The 22,343-nt window shown below is 45.2% G+C and overlaps 1 protein-coding gene across 1 annotated transcript; it reads right to left on the bottom strand.

Moving 5' to 3' along the window:
- Positions 1-6,460: 6,460 nt before the first annotated feature.
- On the bottom strand, positions 6,461-15,085 carry CYP4A22 (cytochrome P450 family 4 subfamily A member 22). Its single transcript, XM_073008015.1, is given in 9 exon segments — positions 6,461-6,541; positions 6,688-6,752; positions 7,651-7,839; positions 8,159-8,265; positions 9,228-9,352; positions 10,356-10,483; positions 10,962-11,006; positions 11,647-11,788; positions 14,891-15,085. Coding segments are annotated over 9 exon segments (1,077 nt in total).
- Positions 15,086-22,343: the final 7,258 nt, after the last annotated feature.

The raw sequence follows: 22,343 nt of genomic DNA, 5'->3' as shown, positions 1-22,343 counted from the left end.
CAGAGATGTTTGTGTACGTGCACATCAACGCACAGCACCTTTCCTTAAACTTATTTATGACACAGAGTCCTTTGCTCACATGTTTTCCTGCTGACCCTCTCCCCACCATTACCCTATAGTCCTGCCACATCCCCCTCACCGAGATGGTAGAGACAGTGATCAACAATACTGAGGGAACTCAGAGACCAGTGCCCGGTGCCCGTCCTTTGTATGCTGAGCGCCGGTCCCCTGGGCCCACTGTTCTTTCTCTATACTTTGTCTCTGTGTCTTATTTCTTTTCTCAGTCTCTTGTCCCACCTGATGAGAAACACCCACAGGTGTGGAGGGACTGGCCCTCTTCAGTTGTTGTGTGTTGGAGTCCTTTATATGTTCTCATTTGATTTGTGAATATATTCTGCCATTCTGTGGGCTATCTTTCAACCCTTCTATCCATTTTTTTTTTACTTTGTATATGGTGTATGTAAAAGTTCAACATCATTCTTTTACATAGAAATATTCAGATTCCCCTTCCTTGTGCACCTTCCCTATCTCTTTGATCATTCTGAGGTCTCCACCTCTCCAATTGCAATGAGACTTTCATTTACATGATTCACTTCCTCTTCCTCTTTTCAACCAGGTATTAGGGGTAGTAATGGGAGTGAGTGCCCACTGTCCTGTGGTCTTTGAGCATGGCCAACATGAGCCCTTGTAAATCTCCTGATGCCAGGGGACTGGCTGGCTATTCTGTCCATGATGTTCCCAGGTCACTCTTCTCTCCCAGTTTTTCCATCTTCCTCCACTTCTGGCTGATCACCTGCTGTCCAGCCCTCCCCTTTCCTGCCCATTCTCAGAGCACGGCTGAATTAATTCAATGACCTGGGGACTCAGGGGACTTTGAGGGAGGTCCTAGTTGTAGGCACAAACTAGAAGAGAAGCCCTTTCAGGGTCACAGAATGAGCTTTCAGACCTCAGGCAGAGGAATTCCTCTGTATGGCATCCAAGGTCCTGGGCTAGGAATGAGCAATAGGTGGGAGGAACACCTGGGTTCAGATTTAGGAAGAGAAGCACGGTCTGCATTGAGAGAGGCTGGGACAATCAGTGACACTAGCCCAGGGGTAGTACATGGGGCCTGGGTGCTGGAACAGGGCCCAGGGTCAGCAGTACCAGCACCCAGGCAGTCACCAAGTGCGGGCAGGGGTGAGGATGCCCCTGCCCCATCACGGTGGCCAGCCAGAGAGGCAGAAGACGACCAAGAATTCGTGCTGTTGGGAAGGAGCTGCTTGGGGTCTGACAGCCTCTTCCACCAGCCAGACCCATTTGCCTGCCTGGGCTCCTCCCACCCCTGACTGGACAGCTGCCCACTCCATGAGCTTCCTGAGAAGCCTGCAGGTTCCATATGTGAGGGAGGTTGACAGGTACCTGGTGACGTTGCTAGGCTGGGGTGTCTTTCTACACCTACTGGGACAGTGGAGAGAGCTGAGTTTACAAGGCCCTCATGCCAGACCAGGCCTTTGAGGCTTTCCTGCTCAGCTCAGTGCAGCCTCACTATGGCTGGGATGTGGGGTGTTCCTAACCAAACTCCTCCTGAAACCTTCATCCCCAACACAGCAGTGTTGGGAGGTAGGTCCTAGTGGGAGATATTTAGATCATGGGGACAGATCCTTTATGAAGAGATGAGTGCCCCCTTCCACCTCACGGGCTTGAGTTTTTGCTATATCTGGAATGGACAAGTTTCCAAGACATTGGGACCAATACAGAGTCTTGCTTCCTTAGTCTCTCTCTCATGCTTCCTCTGTCACCATGCAATCGCAGCACGTGCCACTCCCTTTTTGCTTTCTGCCGCGAGTGGAAGCTGCATGAGGCCTTCATCTGACTGAGCTGCCTAAACTTAAACTTTTCAGCCACTAGATCATGAGCCAAAAAACCTCTTTTCTGGATCAATTACCCAGCCTTGGGTATTCGGTCACAGTAACACAAAACACGGCAAGACAGGCCCTTAGCTCAGCCTTGCTGTGATTCATCTTGAATCGAAATCTTGAATGGAGGCCTGCGGTCTTTCCCCTATGGGTGTGAGCTTCTCCCTCTGATCTCCTAGAGAAATATCCTTTGTCTAAACTTAGCTACCATGGGAGCCTCAGGGGCTGGACAGGCTGTGGGCACCAGGGGAGACATGCTAGGAGGCTGTGTGCAGGGGGATGGGTCAAGTCAGGTCCTGCTTGGCTTCTGGCACCAATGGGCACACCTCATCTCCATTTTCCCTCCTCAGTAGGGATTTATCTCCCTGCCTTGTGTCTCCTCTTCTAACCCTATCGCCTTCCATGTGAAGCTGGACAAAGCATGCAAGCTTGCAAACCTTATTCTAAAGAAGAGGGAAGATGGAGGGATTGTCTGACTGACAATCATGTACGTAGGTGGGTCGCATACAGGACAGGTTTAGATGGACACATCAGATGACAATCAGGTAGGGGCTGTGCTAGGATGAACAATGGGTCTCCATGTTGTCCACATCCTAATTCATGAAACCTGTGATTGTGGGACTGCATAAGTCACAATGGACTTTTGAGTAAGTAATGGATCTTGAGGTGGTGACGTTATCTTTGATTATCTTAATAAGCTTGATGTAACTAACCACAAGGGTCCTTATAAGAGAGAAAGAGATGTGAAGACAGTCAGAGAGAGTGAGAGATTTGAAGATGCCATTGGCTTTATAGAGGAAGGAGGGGACAGTACCAAGGAATGCAAAAAAGGCAGCTCTGGAGCTGAAACGCCAAGGGGCGGGGCTCTCCCTGAAGCCTTCTGGGGGTGGGGGTTTGGCCCTGTCCAGAATTTGTTTTCATCCAGTGAAACTCATATCTGACTTTGACCTCCAGAACTATAAGAGAATAAAAAGCCGTTATTTAAAATCACTGAGATTGTGATAGTTTATTACAGCAGCAATAGGAAACTAACACAGAAACAGACAAGCAGGCAGGAAGAAGGAGACAGGTGTATGGGCAGACAGTCTGGAGGGCAGGCAGGAGTTTGGGAGGTGAGTGGAGGTTCAGGGATGTTGGAGTGATCAGACCCAACACCAGGTCGTGGGGGTGACAAAGTCCGGCAGAGTCAAAGGAATGAGAAAAGACAGTTTGAGGGAGAAAGTGGGTCCAGGTTGCCAATGCTAAGTATGGAGGCTCTGAAGGCCCCGAGCTCTGGAAGCCCAGATTATTTATTGGTGATCGAACAGAGAAACAGGTGGTGAGAATGTGGGGGTCGAAAGAGCACATTGCATTAAGCACATGATTTACAACTGACGGTTTAGCATATGCTCTGCTACTTGAGATAATGGAGAGCAGGTTCTTTTAACTCAAGATACAATTAATCCTGGGAGAGGAAGAAGCAAGGAGCCAGCAGGTCCAGACACATTCCAGAGCCTCGAGCCCTGGATTCTTTCCAAGTCATGAGGGGTTTTATGCCCTGGGCTTAGATGATGGTGCGTCAGGGTAGCCTTCCACCCTTTTGCACACAGTGTGGTGTTCCAAAGGCCACAAGGTGTTTCAGACACTGGACCCTCGACATGTTCCAAGAATGTTACATTATGTCAGACATGCAGAAGCCTCAGCTTCTCTCAACACCAAGTTTTTCTCCCAACAAGAGATACAGGTGGGTAGGAGACAGGTAGACAAGCAGGTAGGGAGCCTGGAGAAAGGTGAAAGAGAGAAGGGCAGGCAGACTGAGGGACAGGAGGCAGGACAGCAGGCAGGTGGGAAGAAGGGAAGGTGGGCAGATAGAAAGCAGGATATGGGCAGACAGACAGGAGACAGGAGTGGGGGTCAGGAAGACAGGATGGCAGGTGGAGGCCCTCAAAGCGGGTCCTTGTCCTCACAAGGGTTAGGGAGCCTCCTGAGACGCAGGTGGTTTCCATTTTTGGACTTCAACACAAGTCGTGTCATGGGGATGGGGATCCTGGTGGGGTCAGGCAGCAGCTCAAAGCGGAGCAGGGTCAGGGCCGTGGCCACCTTCAGCTCGTTCATGGCAAATTGTTTCCCGATGCAGTTCCTGGGCCAGGCAGAGACAATGAATTGAGAAGAGGCCTCAGGCTCCTTTCTGATCTGAGCAGGTTTTGGCCCCTGACCCCAGCCCTGGGCTGGGCATTCAGTTCCCAACCTCATGTGTCCAGCCCCTGCACACTTACAGCCCATGGACACTTCTACCCCATCCTGGCTTCACACTACTGCAAACCTTGGACAGAGCCGTCTTCCTGGGCTAGCTCCTAACTTCCATCTTCTACCTCTGCTCTCAGCAGGCCTGAAACCCTCTATCAAGACAGGGCCAGGGCTCTAAGGCAGAGTCTAATCACATGAATAGATAAAGGGTTAATCAGTGGTTTGTTCACTCCTCCACAAACATTTCTTGTTCTTCAGTGTGGAGGTCAGTTCAGGTCGTGTAGGGTGAGGGTGGGCCACACTCTCAGGTGCTTCCCATGTAGTGGGACGCACGAGGATCTGAATCCTCATAGGGGGCCCCCGATGGGTGGATTAAGGGAGTCAGAAGGGCAATGGGAGGCTTCCTGGAGGGGAACTGGGTGGGTGGTCCTCAGCTGTTGCCCTACCTGCCTCCCACTCCAGGGTCCGGGTTCCTGTCTAACCTCACTCCTCCATCCACCAGCCCCTGTAGCCTTCTAATTTTACCCCAGAAACGTCCTTCTTTGCCTTTCCTCAGTCTTCTCACCTGGACTTTCTGGATTTCTTCTTCCCCTCCCTGCACACTGAAGCCACAGCCCAGCTCAGACCCTCCCACGCTCTGCATCACAGAGGGGACAGCATCCCAATGCCTCAGTTGGCAGACAAGCCCTCTGTGGGCTGTTGCCTCACCCACATTTTACCTGTCCAGCCCACGTCCTAGCCCTGTTCATGCGGAGATGGCTGAGAATGTCCTCCCTCCACCTCTGCCTGCCACATCCTCAAGGCTAAAGTCAGAGCCCAGCTGCCTCTCACTCCCTGCCAGCTGTGACTCTCCCTCCCAGCCCCCCAGGTACCATTCATGATTTATCCATGAACACTCACAGTCCAGTGCCTCAGACAGCACCAGGGACAGGGACACTCGACAAGCCACTCAGTGAGTGAGTGAGTGAAAGGTTGGATGATGGAATGATGTGTTTGGAGCACAGGATATATTTCTGTACAACACATTTTTGTACCTTTTATCTCTGTTTTCTTATCACGCTGCACAGGACTTGACCCACAGAGGTAGGCTTAAGAAATACTTTTATATTTGAATGAGGGTATTAAGTTTTAAAATGAATAAAATAGAAGGAAATACACTGAGAGTAAATATAGTTCTGAGCTAGAAATGGAGCTTAGGAATGCTCTCCGGTTTTCTAGTGGCAGCGACATGATTTGCAGGCAATGTTTAGGAAGACTTTCTCATGCTGGGATAGACAGACCAGTGCTGGAGAAGGAGTTTCAGGAGGAAGCTTTTTCTTAAAGCCTGTTCTGTGTAAGTGAACTCACCATTTGAAGAAGTCACATAATTATTTCTTTGAACAAACTTTGTTTCTACTAAGAATTTGTATTGTTTTGCCTGTTTGTATGTCACAGGACAATTTCTGATGCCACGATGATTTCCACCGCAGCCATTCTGGAGTTTTCCTCTCCAGCTCAACAGCTATTTCAAGTGTGTTTTATATTTCACATACCAGGAGTCTTCAAATGTTGTGCGTTATATAATAATTATTGCGCTTTCCTCTCCAAGACAGTGTACTGTTCACATTTTTGTGTTTTCGGCCAATATTGTGCTAAGTGGATTACAGGACTATGGCATAAAGATCCCAAGGTATGTACAGATTTGCCAAATGGGGAAATAGACATAAATATGTGAACACTATATAATGCGGTAACAATTTCATTGGGCAAGACAGAAAAATGTATGATATGATACACACTGTTGTAAAACTTTCTTCAAAGGGCTACCTTGACCTCTCCCTTATGTGGCTTGAAAGGTAGGACTTGCAGGCCATCTGTATTAGAAACAGACACAAAAATTTCAGTGATTCATCTCTATGGTAGACTGGTGAATTAAATAGGGAAAGTTGTGTGCAGCATTGAGGATGTGTGGGGAGAGAGAAATCTACTGTTTACTATTCGTGATAACTGAGAAAAGCAAACAGCTGAAGTTGAATTTACTGGAGAATATCTAATTCTGATAATTCATATCCCTAAAGTGAGGAAAATATGTGAATATACTGAAGGGTGGAACATGCACTGACAGTGAATTCAGGCTGCCCATTTGAAGAAGCAGAGGGAGCAAAGTCTCCATGGGGTGCTCTGGAATGCCACCTTCCTTTTGTACAGAGACACCCACACCAGGTGCCTGACTTTCCCACAAGTACCAACATTTAAGGGCACATCTGAAGACGCCACATATGAACATCTGGCTCTCAAAGATCAGAGGGTTGACCAGAGACTTCCCTTATTTCTCTCTTCCAATTACCACACAGGACGTCTCACCTTGATCCTCCTGAGAAGGGCAGGAAAGAGTGGCTGTGTTGAGCAGAACCCGGTGCAAAACGGGAAGGGTCAAACACCTGCAGAGAGAGCGCCAGAGCCAGGATAGGTAAGGATCCAGCCCCTACTTGCCACCCACGAGGGGACAGGACTCCCAGAGGTGGAAGCAGGAGAAGGTATTGGTCTTGAGAGATCACCCCACTTTCTCCTCTCAGGGACCACATACCTCTGGGTTGGGCCACACTTTTGGGTTGTGGTGAAGGCCATAAATGGAGAGCATGACCATGATACCTGTGGTGCAGGTTGCAAACAGAGAGAAGACCGATCATTCTCCTGGGGTGGCCTGGTACTTCAGCCAGCAGGGGCAAAAGAAGGCCCAAAAGGCCTACTTTCCACAAATTGTCACTTTGACTGGGATGATTCTGCCATTATGCAGGTGGGTTAGGCTTGTCAAAGCATGTGAGTTCAGATGATGAATAGACAACCATTTATGCAGGAATGAGAAGCAAGAAAGAATCAGAGCATTACTGTTTAGAGTAAGTTCAGGGACATTTCACATTCATCAAATATCCTCCAAGGTCCGTTGGAGAATATACATGAACTCACTCAATATAACAACGCTCCAAGGAAGACATTCTTTTGCTCTCAGTGTTCAGGGGAGATACCTGAGTCTCAGAGAGACCAATTGTCTTATCTATGTTCACACAGCTAGGTTATGGCAGGACTGGGACCTGAACCCCGGGAGTTGTGCCTTGGTGGCCCCAGATCTGGTCATCAGCTGCTCTCTGCCATCAACCTGAGGGTTCCTCAGAGACTGGACAACAGCTGACCCGGGAAATGAGATTCCTGATCAGCCTCTTTTGCACTGACCCCATGAGGAAAGAAACACATCTCTCTCTGCCCTTGTCTGATTCTCTTTCCAGCCCCGCACATCTCAAGGAGTAGAATTTTAGAGTTACTGACCCAAGGCCACATTCGGAGATTAACATTTATTTCTTGAACTTTTGGTGAGTTCAAGCTCTCGGTCAGACATTTCAAATTCTTTATCCTAAATACAAAGTATGTTTTTGATTTTTTTAATACAAAAGGGAGACCCAGAGATGTGCAGAACTCTGAAGCACACATGGATTTCTGACCCACCACATGTCCCTGTGGAGGGTTTCGGTGAGACGGTGGGGGAAGTTCATACCTTTGGGCAAGGAGCGCCCATCAGGGAAGGTGACGGGAGTGCTGAGCTCTCTGACAATGCTTGGCACCGGTGGGTAGAGTCTCAGTGCCTCCTTAATGCACATGGTGGTGTAGGGCATCTGGTCCAGGTGGTTCCTGAAACAAGCCCATCCTGAACATCAGCAAGGCCCGGGCAGACCAGGGGCTTCCCCTGTAGAGAAGGCAGGGAACCCCATCTTTTGAGCCCTCACTCACCAGGTGATGGAGGCTCCATCACCCAGGAGGCCATGGATCTCTTCCCGGCACCTCTCCTGATGCTTGGGGTGTGTGGCCAGAGCATACAGGATCCAGGAGATCCCACTGGCTGTGGTGTCGTGGCCCTCAAACATGAACGTGTCCACTTCAGCACGGAGGTCCTTATCTGACAAGATGCTCCCATTCTCCATCTGGGAAGACCGTAGTGAAAGTGCAGGGCTGTACTTGCTCTGTACTTCTGGGCAAAGACTCAGTCCTCTCCTACATATACTCACTTTGGCCAAGAGGAGGATGTCCAGGAAATCCAAGTGCTTCTTCCTCTTGACCTTCTCCAGCTCCCCCTCCTTCTGTAGTTGAGCCTTCCTCAGTTGGATCACTTGGTCTTTACCAGAACAATGGTTACCAGGCAGAGCTGAGACCATCAGCAGCCCCCAGGAGGTCTAGCTGCCCAAGTGCCCCCGTGTGGGTGTCTGGTAGATCTCAGCATGAATGTGAGTGTGGGTGCAGGGTCAGGGGTGGAAGCTCTAGTACTGTGTGAGGCAGGGCAACCCTCCCCCCAGTGGCACAGTTCATGGAGGCCCCATTTGAATGCTGTTTGGACAGGGTCTCATTCAGTTATCTCCATGTGGGGACATTGATAAACTAAGGCACAGAATCTGGCCCCTCACATCTCGGCTCCCAGCCCCTGAGCAAGGGAATTCCCCAGACTGAGTGTGTTCTGGCTTCTGCAGGGTTCCTAGGGACCTTCTCTGCCTGAGGAGTCAGGGCAGGTTCTTTCGTGTGCCTGGGAAAGGCCGGGAGACAAGACGAAGAGACAGAACCTGTGTGCTGATGGGCGAGCTGGCAGGCGCGGTGTGTCCAGGGGCCAGTGGAGGTCAGGCTGTAGATGGTGTCATTCTGGTGAAAGACATTCCGCGCTCGGGAAAAAGTCAGGTTGTTCAGGTCACTAATGGCCTGGATGTAGGACTGAGAATCCCTGAGGGAGAGTATGAGGAAGAGACCATAGTAGGGGTGGGCCCATTACCCGGAAGTAGAATGCGGTCTGAGAGGAGGCAGCCTCAGATAATGGGGACAAGCAGCCTTGAGGCAATGTTTCTTCTGTCTTACAGCCCTATTATCCTTTGGCCTTTATCAGATGGTATGAACAACCAGGGTCCACCTGTGCTAGGAATTAGGCATCTGTTCCTGAGACTTTGTTTGGTCTGGACTGGAATTAGAGTTTGGTCAGAGACTGACTCTTCCTTTGTGTGGAGGTGAGCCTTCATGCTCCCCCACCTGCCCCTCAGGTATGTGCACTCCACTTGATAAGAACAAGGGCCCTGCAACTGGGGGGTTATCACTGACCTGTCCACCTGGATGCTGCCCTGGTGGCTGAAGGCACACTTCATGATGGTGTCCAGGGTCATCAACGAGACGTGCTGAAAGACCTCCAGAGGGGAGTCCTGGCCAAGGAGCTTTTCCCATTTGTCCTGTGGTGGGAGGGGGCATGAACCTTCTTAATCTCCAAGAAGTGCTTTGCTAATAAGGCCTGGCTTTTTCCTGTACCTGCAGATATCTTGTTTTTTCCTGTAGCTTGCAGATATCTTGGTTGGGATTCCTCCCTTTACAGAGCAGATGCATTGTAGAAACTGGGACTGTAAAGCCAGTGTTGGTAACTGACCCCTAATTCTTTTAATACAACATTAAACAGATCCTCTCACAATAGCATGGATTAAGTATTAAATTATGAGTTTCAGTTAGGAGATATGGTTGTGAAAATTTTGTTGTTATTGTTGTTCTGGGATAAATAATGGGGGACTCTTCAGTGTTCTGAGAGCTGAGCTAATTCTGAGGGACTAGTAGGAAAGTTTCAGTGCCAAAGATAGCTTAAGGGGCTAGTATGGGCACTCTGTTGTAGAGAAAACAGGGACTTCAATTCTTTTCCATCCATGAATTTTTGCTGGGCACAGTTGGGTGAGAAATCAGAGTCCTGATCGGAGATGATGCTATGGCAGATATTGCTCTGAGAACATAGACCTGGTGTTCATTTCCTTCCAAGGGTGGCTTAAATCTATGCAGAAACCTGGGGCCCCAGGCCAGAGCCTGGGTGGGTGACATCTTGGCCTGTCCATGCTGCCACTGAAGCTGCCATTGCCCAGGCCAGCCAGCATAGGAAGTCCTGCTGTCCAACAAGATTGCACACTCCTCCAGTCCCTTGTGCTGAAGATTTCAAAGTGGGAGGAGAAGGGCCTTGTGTTCACCATGAATCTCTATTCCTATGGTGGGGAACAAAGTGTGGATCTGACCTGATGCCTGGGTGTTGCCCTACTTTATACAACTCTGGGGAACCCTCTACTCTCACAGCAATGACATGAGAGTGTTGTTCCATGTGTCTATGTCTATAGCCGCCTGTGGGACGCAGGGTTGAGAGTGGAGTTCATGAGAGTGTGTGTTGTGAGTGGGTGTGGGGAGAGCAGAGAGACATGGACTCACCAGCATCACTCGTACAGAGTCTGCCATGAGCGCCACGTAGGGCTTCAGGATGTCATAGTGGAAGGCTGGGGTCAGCATCCGTTGGTGCTGGAACCATGTCTGCCCATTCAACAGGAGCAAGCCGTACCCTAAGGTAGACATGAATGTGTGTATGTGTGTGTGTCGGGGGCTGCACGGACCTAGGGATGACTGGTGACAATTTGGGAGGGAGAAAGGTGGCTTCTTGGGGAGAGAACTATCCAGAAGAATCCACATCATGGGCAAATGCAGGAAAAGGAGGTATGTTTCAGGCTTGTGAATTTTCTGATTGAGCTGCTACATCCATGTGATTATGATGTGAGCTGTGAGATAAAGGTTGAAAAGGGTTGTGGGCAGATGTAAAATAAACGTGAGGCCAAGGATGTCTGGAGAGAACTGAGACATGAAATGGAAGAAGCTGAGCCTCAGGAAGGTTTGCACCAGCATTAGGAAGGGGTAAGGGTCTTGTTAGAAGCAGGAAATGAGGCTTGATTTGGGGATGGCCCCTAATCTGTTGTTTTCTGTGAGCCAAAGAAATAACTCAAACCTAACTAGGGAGTGGGCTGCAGTCCTAGTTTGCACACATACCAATCCATGGAGCCAGGAATCTGTAGGAACCATGGGATTTCGGGTCTGAAAGGTAAGAAAGGGCTTTAGGAAACTAGGAGCTACTAAACAAGGCAGTCTCAGAGGCAGCCATCAGTTCTTGGTGTCTGTCAGTTGGCAGTTTGACCCATGTCACCTCCTACTTGACTCCCATCCACTTCTATTTCTGTCCTGAAGGTCAGTGTGAGCTCAGGAAGACAGACTCAGTGTTCCATCAGGAAAACACCAGGAGGGCTAGGAAGGTGAACTGGTGAGACACATAGGCTAGGTCTTCAATGACAATGAATAATACAGAGCCATGGTTTTTTCTTCATTGATGTTTTCCTAGTCACTTCCTGACCAGGACAGGCAACAATTAGAGCTTCGAAACCCAAGTCAATGTGGGTATGAAATTTGTTTTACAGATCTGGGGCAATTTACAATCTCAATTTTCTTAATAGAGAAATAGAAAAAAGAATAAAAAATTCAGCCCCACATACTGTTTTAAACATTCACTATTCAGTAAATATTTTTGACTACAGCCTGGGCATGGTGGGATTGATGGATGCATGGGAGAGGTTTCAGATATTGATGTTTGAACAGCCATTCTCTTCTGGAATTTTACAGACCCAGGGGCATGTGTCAAGAGGGAAGAGACATTGCAGTTGGGATGGGAGTTCTATCTCACCTGATCTCCCCAGAATCACCTTCATATAGTCAGGGTCATAGAGCAGGACACGAGCTTTGCCTCCCCATAGCCAAAGAGGACAGGCACTTGGGAATGTCTCCATCCATTTCCGAATCCGTTGTAGCTCCTGGTCCTGTTGGAACTGTCAACGAGGGTAGACAGAAGAACACCTGGATTTACTTCTAGTCTTTGCAGCAAGAGTGAAGGGCAGGACAACCACAGGAGCCATGTAGCAGAGGTTTTGGATTTAGAGCTGTTTCTGATGACCTCGGCTGTGATCCAGATTCTTGCTCTTTTCCCAGGAGTTGACATTAGGCCAAGTGCTATGAGCCCTCACTCAATACTGCCAGCAGAAATTTAAGTCAGCCATTGTCTTCATGTTGTGTACAATCTCTGGAAGTCATAAATACAAAGTTTTCCATGGGCAATGTGCATAACTTGTATCACTTGATAAGTAGATTTGCAAAATCATTTAGTATATTTAGAGAATAAAATGAATTAATGTAAACATTTTAAATTATACAATTATTTTACATAATCATACTTGTTATATTTTCAATATTATCCCAGCATATATGGTAAATATTTGTGAAGATAAGATAGCATTTGGGATGTATATGGCTAAGCAAAAAGAGATCAACTATAAAATTGTGTGCATAATAGTATTCTACATGTTGAATATGTACAGATATATGGAATGGAGTCTGGGTATATGCCTATGGTGCTGTGTTGTTGTATACTTTTGAGATTTGGGTTTCTTATTCTCATTTTTACTTATCAGTGAATTATGAACTCCCTGCTGCCTGCAGTCATCTTTCTAAACTCTTCGATGTGGATCACAAAGCCCTTGGCTTTCTGGCTTCAACTTCTCTTTTCTTGCCTTCAGCTCTGCTGGCATTTCCACCATCACCTATTTATTTCAGCTCCAACGCCGATGTCACAACTGCTGCTGATTCGCACACCAGCCACACCTGCTCACTCTTCTGGGCCCTGGCACTTGTTCTTTTCTCTACCTTGAATGCCCTTCCCCTCTGCCACAGAGCAGCCACCTCTCTTCAGCTTCCAAGACTCAGCTTTGCTTTAATCTCATCTGGAACCCTCATAGACATTGGGTCCTAGTGATGTTCCATGTAGCCAACTCTTCTTTATTTCAACTGCTTCTAGTAACTCAAAGCAACTGTCTACCACATAAGTATCTAATGTCTGCCCACCTCCTCCTGACAATCATATTCTCCAGCTCTGAGGCAGCTTGTCCTACTGTGGGACAGGCTCCTTCATTCAGCACACACTTACTGCGCACACACCATGTGTCCAGTGTGGTTCAGGCACTGCATTAGGACACAGCTGTGGTCCTTATCTGTGTGGAATTTTCAGTCTAGTTGAGGGGTAAGGAAGATGAGAGGCTGTGCAGTAGGGGAAAATGGACATGAGATGGAAGGAAGGATAAGCATCTGGGGAAGCTTTGAAGAGGGACCTAACTCAGAACTGAACATTAGAAAGCTCTTCCTCACTCATTGAGTCATCATCTACTGAGGGACTATTGGGTTACAAAGATAAATCTGAGATGGTCTCTCCCAGAAGAAGCCCACACTTATGACACTGCAGAAAAATAACCGAGTCTAGTTAACACTGCTCTGGCCTCTTGAGAAGGATAACCCATAGAAAAAAAGAGTTGGCCCTTCACTACTAGGAGGCCCAGGAGGCCTTCTTGAAGGAGGTAGCTTGGTGCTGGGCCTTGACAGATAGATATGAGTGAGAAGATAATTCCAGGTAGCAAGCACAGTGTGATCAGAGGCCTAGAGGTTGAAATGCATAGGGAGGTAGTGAGGTAGTGAGTAACATATGGTGAAGGAGGAGAATGGGAAAGAAGGCAGAGTGGTATTGGGACCAGTCCATATAGGGCTTGAACACTGTCAGGTCCCCACATTGGTTCTGCTCTGCTGAGAACTATGTTGCCTCCTTTACTGAGAAACAACAGGCCTCAGCTCCCTGCAACCTCTATCTCCACTTAAGTATGTTCAATTCATAGCACCTTGGTGAGTCCCTCTCCATGAAGCCCCTTACCTTGCTCTGTTCCTACCTGCCCCCATCCCCATGCAGGGATAGTAATGCACAGGGAATGGGCTGTGTCCCTCCTCAGCCCTCTTGCTGCTCCTTTCTCTTTTTCCTCTGTTCCTCTACACTTGGCATGTCTAATCTTTTGGCTTTCCTAGGCCACATTGGAAGAAAAAGAATTGTCTTGGGCCATGCATAAAATACACTAACACTAATGATAGCTGATGAGCTCAAACAAATTGCAAAATAGTCTCATAATGTTTTAAGAAAGTTAAGAATTTGTGTTGGGCCACCTTCAAAGCCATCTTGAGCTACACGCAGCTCCATGGGACATGGGTTGGACAAGCTTGCTCTACACACCTGAGCTGACCATCAAGGTGTGCCAGAATTTTGCTGATTGCTGGGGCACAGGGCGGGGATGACATGCTCACATCCAGGGAGCTCACAGTCCGGGTGTGTGGGAGGAGAGCCAGGAGGTCAACACACACTGTTCAATGTGCAACTCAGACATCAGTCTCCTCACCTGGAGGACATCGTACAGGCTGCCCCCTTCATGTGTACCCACAATTGTCAGGTTTTCAGGTCCTAAATCACGTGTTGTGGAAATTCTGTGAGTCTTGGGGAAACTTACTTAGCCAGTTGGTTCCCTACACCAGCAGATCTCTGCCTCAGATATCCACCCCAGTAGAGTGAGCTCTTTTCCTACAGTCTGGCACCTTCTCAAATTCCTGCCTGTATTCTTCACAGACCATGAACTCCTCACGGCACGGATTCCTCAGATGGTTGTCTGTGCTCCCAGGCAAACACAGGGCCAGGCAGAGAGGATGGCATTGAGTGACTGGGCAGGGAGCATCTAGAAGCCTTGTTCTTTGAGAAAAGCCAAGGCTCATGGGGTAATCAGCCTGGAAACAATCAGGCATTGCCCTCCACTTGCAGGACTGCCAAGACACACTTGACATCTACAGAAGGAGGGCATGGGTGATAGAGCTGAGGACCAGCAGGATGGGCTTCATGGGAGGAGTGAACTCCTCATGACTGGGACAAGCTGACACCAGAGAGGTAGGCTGGGTGTTCCTTTGAGGCCTCATGTTTGTTACAAAACAAGGCTTTTCTCTATGGATTTTGTGACCAGGGTCTCAGAGCCCCATCCCTCTTTGCCCTCCCACTCCCCCATTGAGTTCCTCCTTACCTCCTGTTTGTGCCCGAAGAGCCAGTGGGAGGGAGGGCACGGGAACTGCTGGAGAGCTTTGAGCAGCCACTGCCTGTGCAGGTAGAGCTGAGCGGCCTTGATCAGCAGCAGAAGCAGAATGAGCAGGGAGGCCACTTGGAGGATCCCGGAGACACCACCCAGGAGTCTGCTGGGGCTCAGCACAGAGACACTCATGGTGTAGCACCTGCTGGATCTCTGAGTGCCCCTACCTCTCCCTGCCCACCCCTGTCCACCTGTGCTGAAGTCCTGGGAGGATTGTCCCACCCACTTGTGGGGAGAGTGAAGGGGGAGGGCAGAACTTGGACCTCAGGGTTCATAATCAGTTGACTATGGATGTTCCAACTAGGGGAACAGTGGGAGAAAAGCTTCATCAGCTGTCTACTACATTTCCTTGCCCATGTACCTCACAAATATTTAATGAGCATTTACTGTGTGCCAGGCAGTATGCTTGGTGTGTGGGCACCGCTGCGAGGAAAACAGACTTGAATGCTGACCTCAAGGAATTTACATTCTGCTTTACTACATTGCAGTAATGTTCGCTCAGTAGCACTTTTATTGGTTACACGTTCAAAGAAAATTCTCAACATGATATGTACATTTAAACTTAACATTAACCAAGTCCTGAACCATAACTTTTGCCTTATTGCAAATCTAATTGTATTTACCATAAAAACCACTTCCATCTATATATTGAGTGAGGACTGGGAATTATGTCTTTCTATTAACTGGATGATGATATGGACAAACAGATGCTAATATGGCAGCTGTTCAAGTACTTTATTTTATTCCATTGGGGAGACTGGTCTCATAATATCCATAGATGATTTTTTTTCCCTCAATTCATATACATGACAATTTTAAAAAATTCTACATAATGTTAGTTATGATTCTTTTCCCCTATTGATAGGTCTACCTTCTTTACCAGAGAAAGTCCTAGGGCAATTTTAAGTCCTACTTCTGTCTGGTACTATAGCCACAGCAGGAGCATGTTTGCCAATTCTCTTTCATCCTACAATTGTACATAATTACACAATCAGATCTTTGCACTCGGTTTAGGAGCCCTGACTACCTTGTTGAGTACAATCTGTACTGAACATAAATTAGTATTTAAAAAATGATTGTTTTGCTAACCTCTAATAAAGTAGGTTAAATAGTAACTATTGCTATGAATTAACCCTCCCTGGCATTTTTACATGCATATCTGTGCATGAGCATTCTTTTTTCTCCTTGTTTTATAATTTCAACTTTTATTTTAGATTCAGGTACGTATGCAGGTTTTTTACACTGGTATATTGTGTGATGCCAAGGGTTTGGATACAAATGATTCTGCCACTCAGGTAGTGAGTATGGCATATATTAGTCAAATTTTCAATGCTTACTCATATCTGTACCTACCCCTCTAGTAGTCTCCAGTGTCTATTGTTCCCATATTTATGTCCATAAGTACCCAACACGTAGTTCCCACTTATTAGTGAGAACATGTGGTATTTGGTTTTCTGTTGTTGTGTTAATTCACTTAGGATTATTGCCTTCTGATTCATTCATGTTGCTCAAAGAACATGATTGCATTTTTTTCTTACTGCTGAGTATTCCACTGTGTATATGTATCACATTTTCTTTATCCAATCCATCATTGATGGGCACCAAGCTTGATTCCATGTCTTTGCTATTGTGAATAGTGCTGTGATGAATGTACGAGGGGAGGTGTCTTTTGGTAGAACAAGTTATTTTCTTTTGGATATATAGCTAACATTGGGATTGCTGGGTCAAATGGTAGTTCTATTTTAAGTTCATTGAGAAATCTCCAAAGTGCTTTCCATGGTGGCGGAGCTAGTTTACATTTCCAGAAATAATGTATACACATTATGTTTTTTTTTTCTGCAGCCTAGACAGCATATGTTGATTTGAAACTTTTTAATAATAGCCATTCTGACTTGTGTGAGATGTGGTTTTGATTCACATTTCTGTTGATCAGTGATGTTAAGCAATTTTTAAAAATATTTGTTGGCTGCTCATATGTCTTCTTTAGAGAAGTGTCTGTGTCTTTAATAGGGTTGTTTGTTTTTTGCTTGTATTGGAAATTCTGGCCAGGTAAGAGAAAGAAAGAAAGGATATTCAAATAGGAAGAGAGGAAGTCAAATTTTCTCTGTTTGCAGATGACATGATTGTATATTTAGGAAACCTCATTGTCTCAGTTCCAAATCTCCTTAAGCCGATAAGAAACTTCAGCAAAGTCTCAGGATACAAAATCAATGTGCAAAAATCACAAGCATTCCTACACACCAGTAATAGACAAACAGAAAGCCAAATTATGAGTGAACTCCCATTCACAATTGCTACAAAGAAAATAAAATACCTAGGACACTTACAAGGGATGTGAAGGACCTCTACAAGGAGAACTACAAACCACTGCTCAATGAAATAAAAGAGGACACAACAAATGGAAGAACATTCCATGCTCATGGATAGGAAGAATCAATATTGTGAAAATGGACATATTGCCCAAGGTAATTTATAGATTCAATGCCATCCCCATCAAGCTACCGATGACTTTCTTCACAGAATTGGAAAAAACTGCTTTAAAGTTCATACAGAGCCAAAAAAGAGCTCGCATTGCCAAGACAATCCTAAGGAAAAAGAACAAAGCTGAAGGCATCATGCTACCTGACTTCAAACTATACTACAAGGCTACAGTAACCAAAACAGCATGGTACCAGTACCAGAACAGAGATATAGACCAATGTAACAGTACAGTGCCCTAAGAAATAATACCACACATCTACAACCATCTGATCTTTGACAAACCTGACAAAAACAAGAAATGGGAAAAGGATTCCCTATTTAATAAATGTTGCTGGGAAAACTGGCTAGCCATATGCAGAAAGCTAAAACTGGATCCCTTCCTTACACCTTATACAAAAATTAATTCAAGATGGATTAAAGACTTAAATGTTAGACCTAAAACCATAAAAACCATAGAAGAAAACCTAGGCAATACCATTCAGGACATAGGCATGTGCAAGGACTTCATGACTAAAACACCAAAAGCAATGACAACAAAAGCCAAAATAGACAAATGGGATCTAATTAAACTAAAGAGCCTCTGCACAGCAAAAGAAACTAACATCAGAGTGGACAGGAAACCTACAGAATCGGAGAAAATTTTTGCAATCTACCCATCTGACAAAGGGCTAATATTCAGAATCTACAAATAACTTGAACAAATTTATAAGAAAAAATCAAGCAACACCATCAAAAAGTGGGCAAAGGATGTGAACAGACACTTCTCAAAAGAAGACATTTATACAGCCAACAGACACATGAAAAAATGCTCATCATCACTTCTCAAAAGAAGACATTTATACAGCCAACAGACACATGAAAAAATGCTCATCATCACTGGCCATCAGAGAAATGCAAATCAAAAAGATACCATCTCACACCAGTTAGAATGGTGATCATTAAAAAGTCAGGAAACAACAGGTGCTTGAGAGGTTGTGGACAAATAGGAATGCTTTTACACCATTGGTGGGATTGTAAAACTAGTTCAACCATTGTGGAAGACAGTGTGGTGATTCCTCAAGGATCTAGAACTAGAAATACCATTTGACCCAGCCATCCCATTACTGAGTATATACCCAAAGGATTATAAATCATGCTGCTATAAAGACACATGCACACATATGTTTATTGAGACACTGTTCACAGTAGCAAAGACTTGGAACCAACCCAAATGTCCGTCAATGATATACTGGTTTAAGAAAATGTGGCACCTATACACCATGGAATACTATGCAGCCACAGAAAAGAATGAGTTCATGTCCTTTATAGGGACATGGATGTAGCTGGAAACCATCATTCTCAGCAAACTATCACAAGGAGAGAAAACCAAACACCACATGTTCTCATTCATAGGTGGGAATTGAATAATGAGAGCGCTTGGACACAGGGCGGGGAACATCACACACTGGGGCCTGTCTTGGGGTGGGGGAAGGGGAAGGGATGGCATTAAGAGAAATACCTATTGTAAATGATGAGTTAATGGTGCAGCACACCAACATGGCACATATGTACGCATGGAACAAACCTACACATTGTGCACATGTACCCTAGAACTTACAGTACAACAACAACAACAAAAAGAATATTTGGTCATGGTGAAGTTGCTTTTTGGTGTGCTGCTGCATTCAGTTGGGAAGTATTTTGTTGAGGATTTTTGCATCAATATTCATCAAGGATATTGGTCAGAAGTTTTTTGTTGTTGTGTCTCTGCCAGATTTTGGTATCAGGATGATGCTGGCCTAACAGAATGAATTAGGGAGAAGTCTCTCCTCATTTTTTTTAGAATAGTTTCAGTGGTTATGCTACCAGTTTTTCTTTGTACATCTGGTAGATTTTGGCTGTGAATCTGTCTCATCCTTGGCTTTTTTTGGTTAATAGGTTATTTGCTAATTCAATTTTGGCATATGTTATTGGTCTGTTCAGGGAATCAGTTTCTACCTGGTTAAGTCTTGGCAGGAGGTATGTATCCAGGTATTTATTTATTTATTCTAGATGTTCTAAGTTGTGTGCATAGAGGTGTTCATAATGGTCTCTGATGGTTACTTGTATTTCTGTTGGGTAAGTGGTAATGTCATTCTTGTCATTTCTAATTGGGTTTATTTCAATTTTCTCTCCTTTGTTTTTTATTATCTATCTAGCAGTCTATCTCATTAGTTTTTTTTAAAGAAACACCCCCTGGATTTGTTGATCTTTTGTGTGTGTGTGTGTGTGTGTGTGTGTGTGTGTGTGTGTGTGTTTTTGCCTCAATCTCCTTCAGTTCAGTTCTAATTTTGGTTATTTCTTGTCTTCTGCTAGCTTTGGGGTTTGTTTACTCTTCCATCTCTAGTTCTTTTCACTTTGATGTTAAGTTGGCAATTTGAGATGTTTTTGACTTTTTAATGTGGGCATTTAGTGCTATGAATTTTCCTCTTAACACCATTTTAGCTGTGTCCTAGAGATTCTGGTATGTTGTATCTTTATTCTCACTAGTTTCTAAGAACTCGATTTCTGCCTTAATTTTATTAATTTTCCAAAAGTCATTCAGGGGCATGTTGTTTAATTTCCATATAACTGAATGGGTTTTTTTGCAACTTTTCTTCATATTGAATTCATTTTTACTATGCTATGGCCTAAGAGTGTAGAGGTATGATTTTCATTTTTTTGAATGTGGTCAGGATTGTTTCATATCCAATTGTATGGTCCATTTTAGAGTATGTGTTATGTGGCAATGAAAAGAATGTATATTGTTTCATTTTTGGGTGAACGGTTCTGTAAATGTCTATTAGATTCATTTGGTCAAATAATCAGCTCAGCCCCTGAATATCTTTGTGAATTTTCTGCCATGATGATCTAATACTGTTAGTGGGTTGTCGAAATCTCCAACTATTATTGTGTTGGAATCTAAGTCTCTTCATAGGTCTCTAAGAATTTGCTTCATGAATCTGGGTGCTGCTGTGTTGGATGCATATATATTTAGAATAGTGAGGTCTTACTGTTGAATTGAACCCCTTACCATTATTTAATGCCCTGCTTTGCCTTTTTTGATCTTTGTTGGTTTAGTCTGTTTTGTCTGAAACTAGGACAGCAACCCCTACTTTTTTCTGTTTTCTACTTGCTTGGTAGATTTTTCTCGACCCCTTTAGTTTGAGCCTATAGGTGTCATTGAATGTGAGATGGGTCTCTTGAAGACAGCATATCCTCGGGTTTTGCTTCTTTACCCAAATTGCCACTCTGTGCCTTTTAGTTATTATTCAGATGTGTTTGTGTGTTTGCTTTATAGTGTCACTGGCAAGTGTACCTAAGTGTGTTTTTGTAGTAACACTACAAAAAAGCTGTGTAATAGCTTTTCCTTTTCATATTTAGCACTTCTTTCAGGAGCTGTTGTAAGACAGGCCTGGTGGTAATTAATTCCCTCAGCATTTCCTTGTCTGTAAATGGCCTTATTTGTCCTTCACTTATGAAACTTAGTTTGGCTGGACATGAAATTCTTGGTTGAAGATTTATTTCTTTAAGAATGTTGAATATAGGCCCCCAATCTCTTCTTGCTTGTAAGGTTTCTGCTGAAAGGTATACTGTTAGCCTGATGGGGTTTTCTTTGTAGATGGCCTGTCCTTTCTCTCTAGCTGGCTTTAACCTTCTTTTCTTTAATTTCAACCTCAGAGAATCTGATGATTATGTGTCTTCAGGGTGATTTTCTTGTGCAGTACCTTGCAGTGGTTCTCTGCATTGCCTAAATTTGAATGCTGGCCTTTTTAGCAAATTTGGGGGTGTTTTCATGGACAATATTCTGAAATATGTTTTCCAAGATACTTGCTTTCTCCCCATATCTTTTAGTAACACCAATGAGTCAGATTTGGTTTCTTTACTTAAGCCCATATTTCTTGGAGATTTTGTTTAATTCTTTTTATTCTTTCTTCTTTATTTTTAGTCTTATTTCAGAGAGCCAGTCTTTAAGTTCTGATATTCTTTTCTCAGCTTGGTTTATTCTTCTGTTAATACTAGTGTGTTTTTCAGCTTTATCAAGTTAGTTTGGTTCCTTTTTTATACTGGTTATTTCATCTGTCAGCTTCTGTATCATTTTTTGGTGATCTTCAGCTTCCTAGATTTGGGTTTCAATGTTCTCCTGAATCTTGATGATCTTCATTTTTATCCACATTCTGAATTCTAGTTATGTTATTTCAGCCATCTCAGCCTGGTTAAGAACTCTTGCTAACTTACTAATGTGGTCATTTGGAGGAAAGAAGACATTCTGGCCTTTTGAGTTGCCAGAGTTCTTGCACTGTTTCTTTCTCATCTGTGTGTGCATGTATTCCCTTAACTGTGCTATAAATTAAGTACAGTCAGTAGACTTTTTTTTCTGGATGTTTTCAGAGAGCAGAGGCTTTGTGCAGGGCCTTCATTTGTAGATGATAAAATTCTTGTCTTTGATTTCACCGGGAGGTATGTCAGGAAAATATTTTTGCTGTTGAAGTTCTGGGGTATGATCTTGTAGGTGACACTTAAGTGCAATAGTTTGTCAGTTGGCTTTTGCTCAACCATAAGGCTCCTCTATATTTTTTCATGGTTGTAGCTGTGCTTCCTCTCAATGCTCTGAAAATGTGTGCTCCTCTCCCACTTTAGTGCTTGTTGCAGATCTTGTCTTGGCACTCCTGAGCTACACACCACAACTCTGGGTTGATCTCTGGCCTAATGATCCCGCCCCCCAACTTGGAGGCAGCAGAGGAAGGGACTTTAGCAGTGGTTGTGGTCAAGGGTCTTGCACTTGTCTCCTGGGGCTCCACTCCAAAAAGATGTGGAGCTGCAATCAATCAGTGCAATCAGCCCAGGATTGTGTGGCTGTGCTGTGGGCCCAAACTTGGCAGGGGTTTCCTACCTGGTGATGAGCAGGGGG

This window comes from Chlorocebus sabaeus, chromosome 20, assembly GCF_047675955.1.
Source record: "Chlorocebus sabaeus isolate Y175 chromosome 20, mChlSab1.0.hap1, whole genome shotgun sequence".
Lineage (NCBI taxonomy): Eukaryota > Metazoa > Chordata > Mammalia > Primates > Cercopithecidae > Chlorocebus > Chlorocebus sabaeus.
Note: the sequence above shows the minus strand (reverse complement) of the source record. Positions and strands in the feature narration are given on the sequence as shown.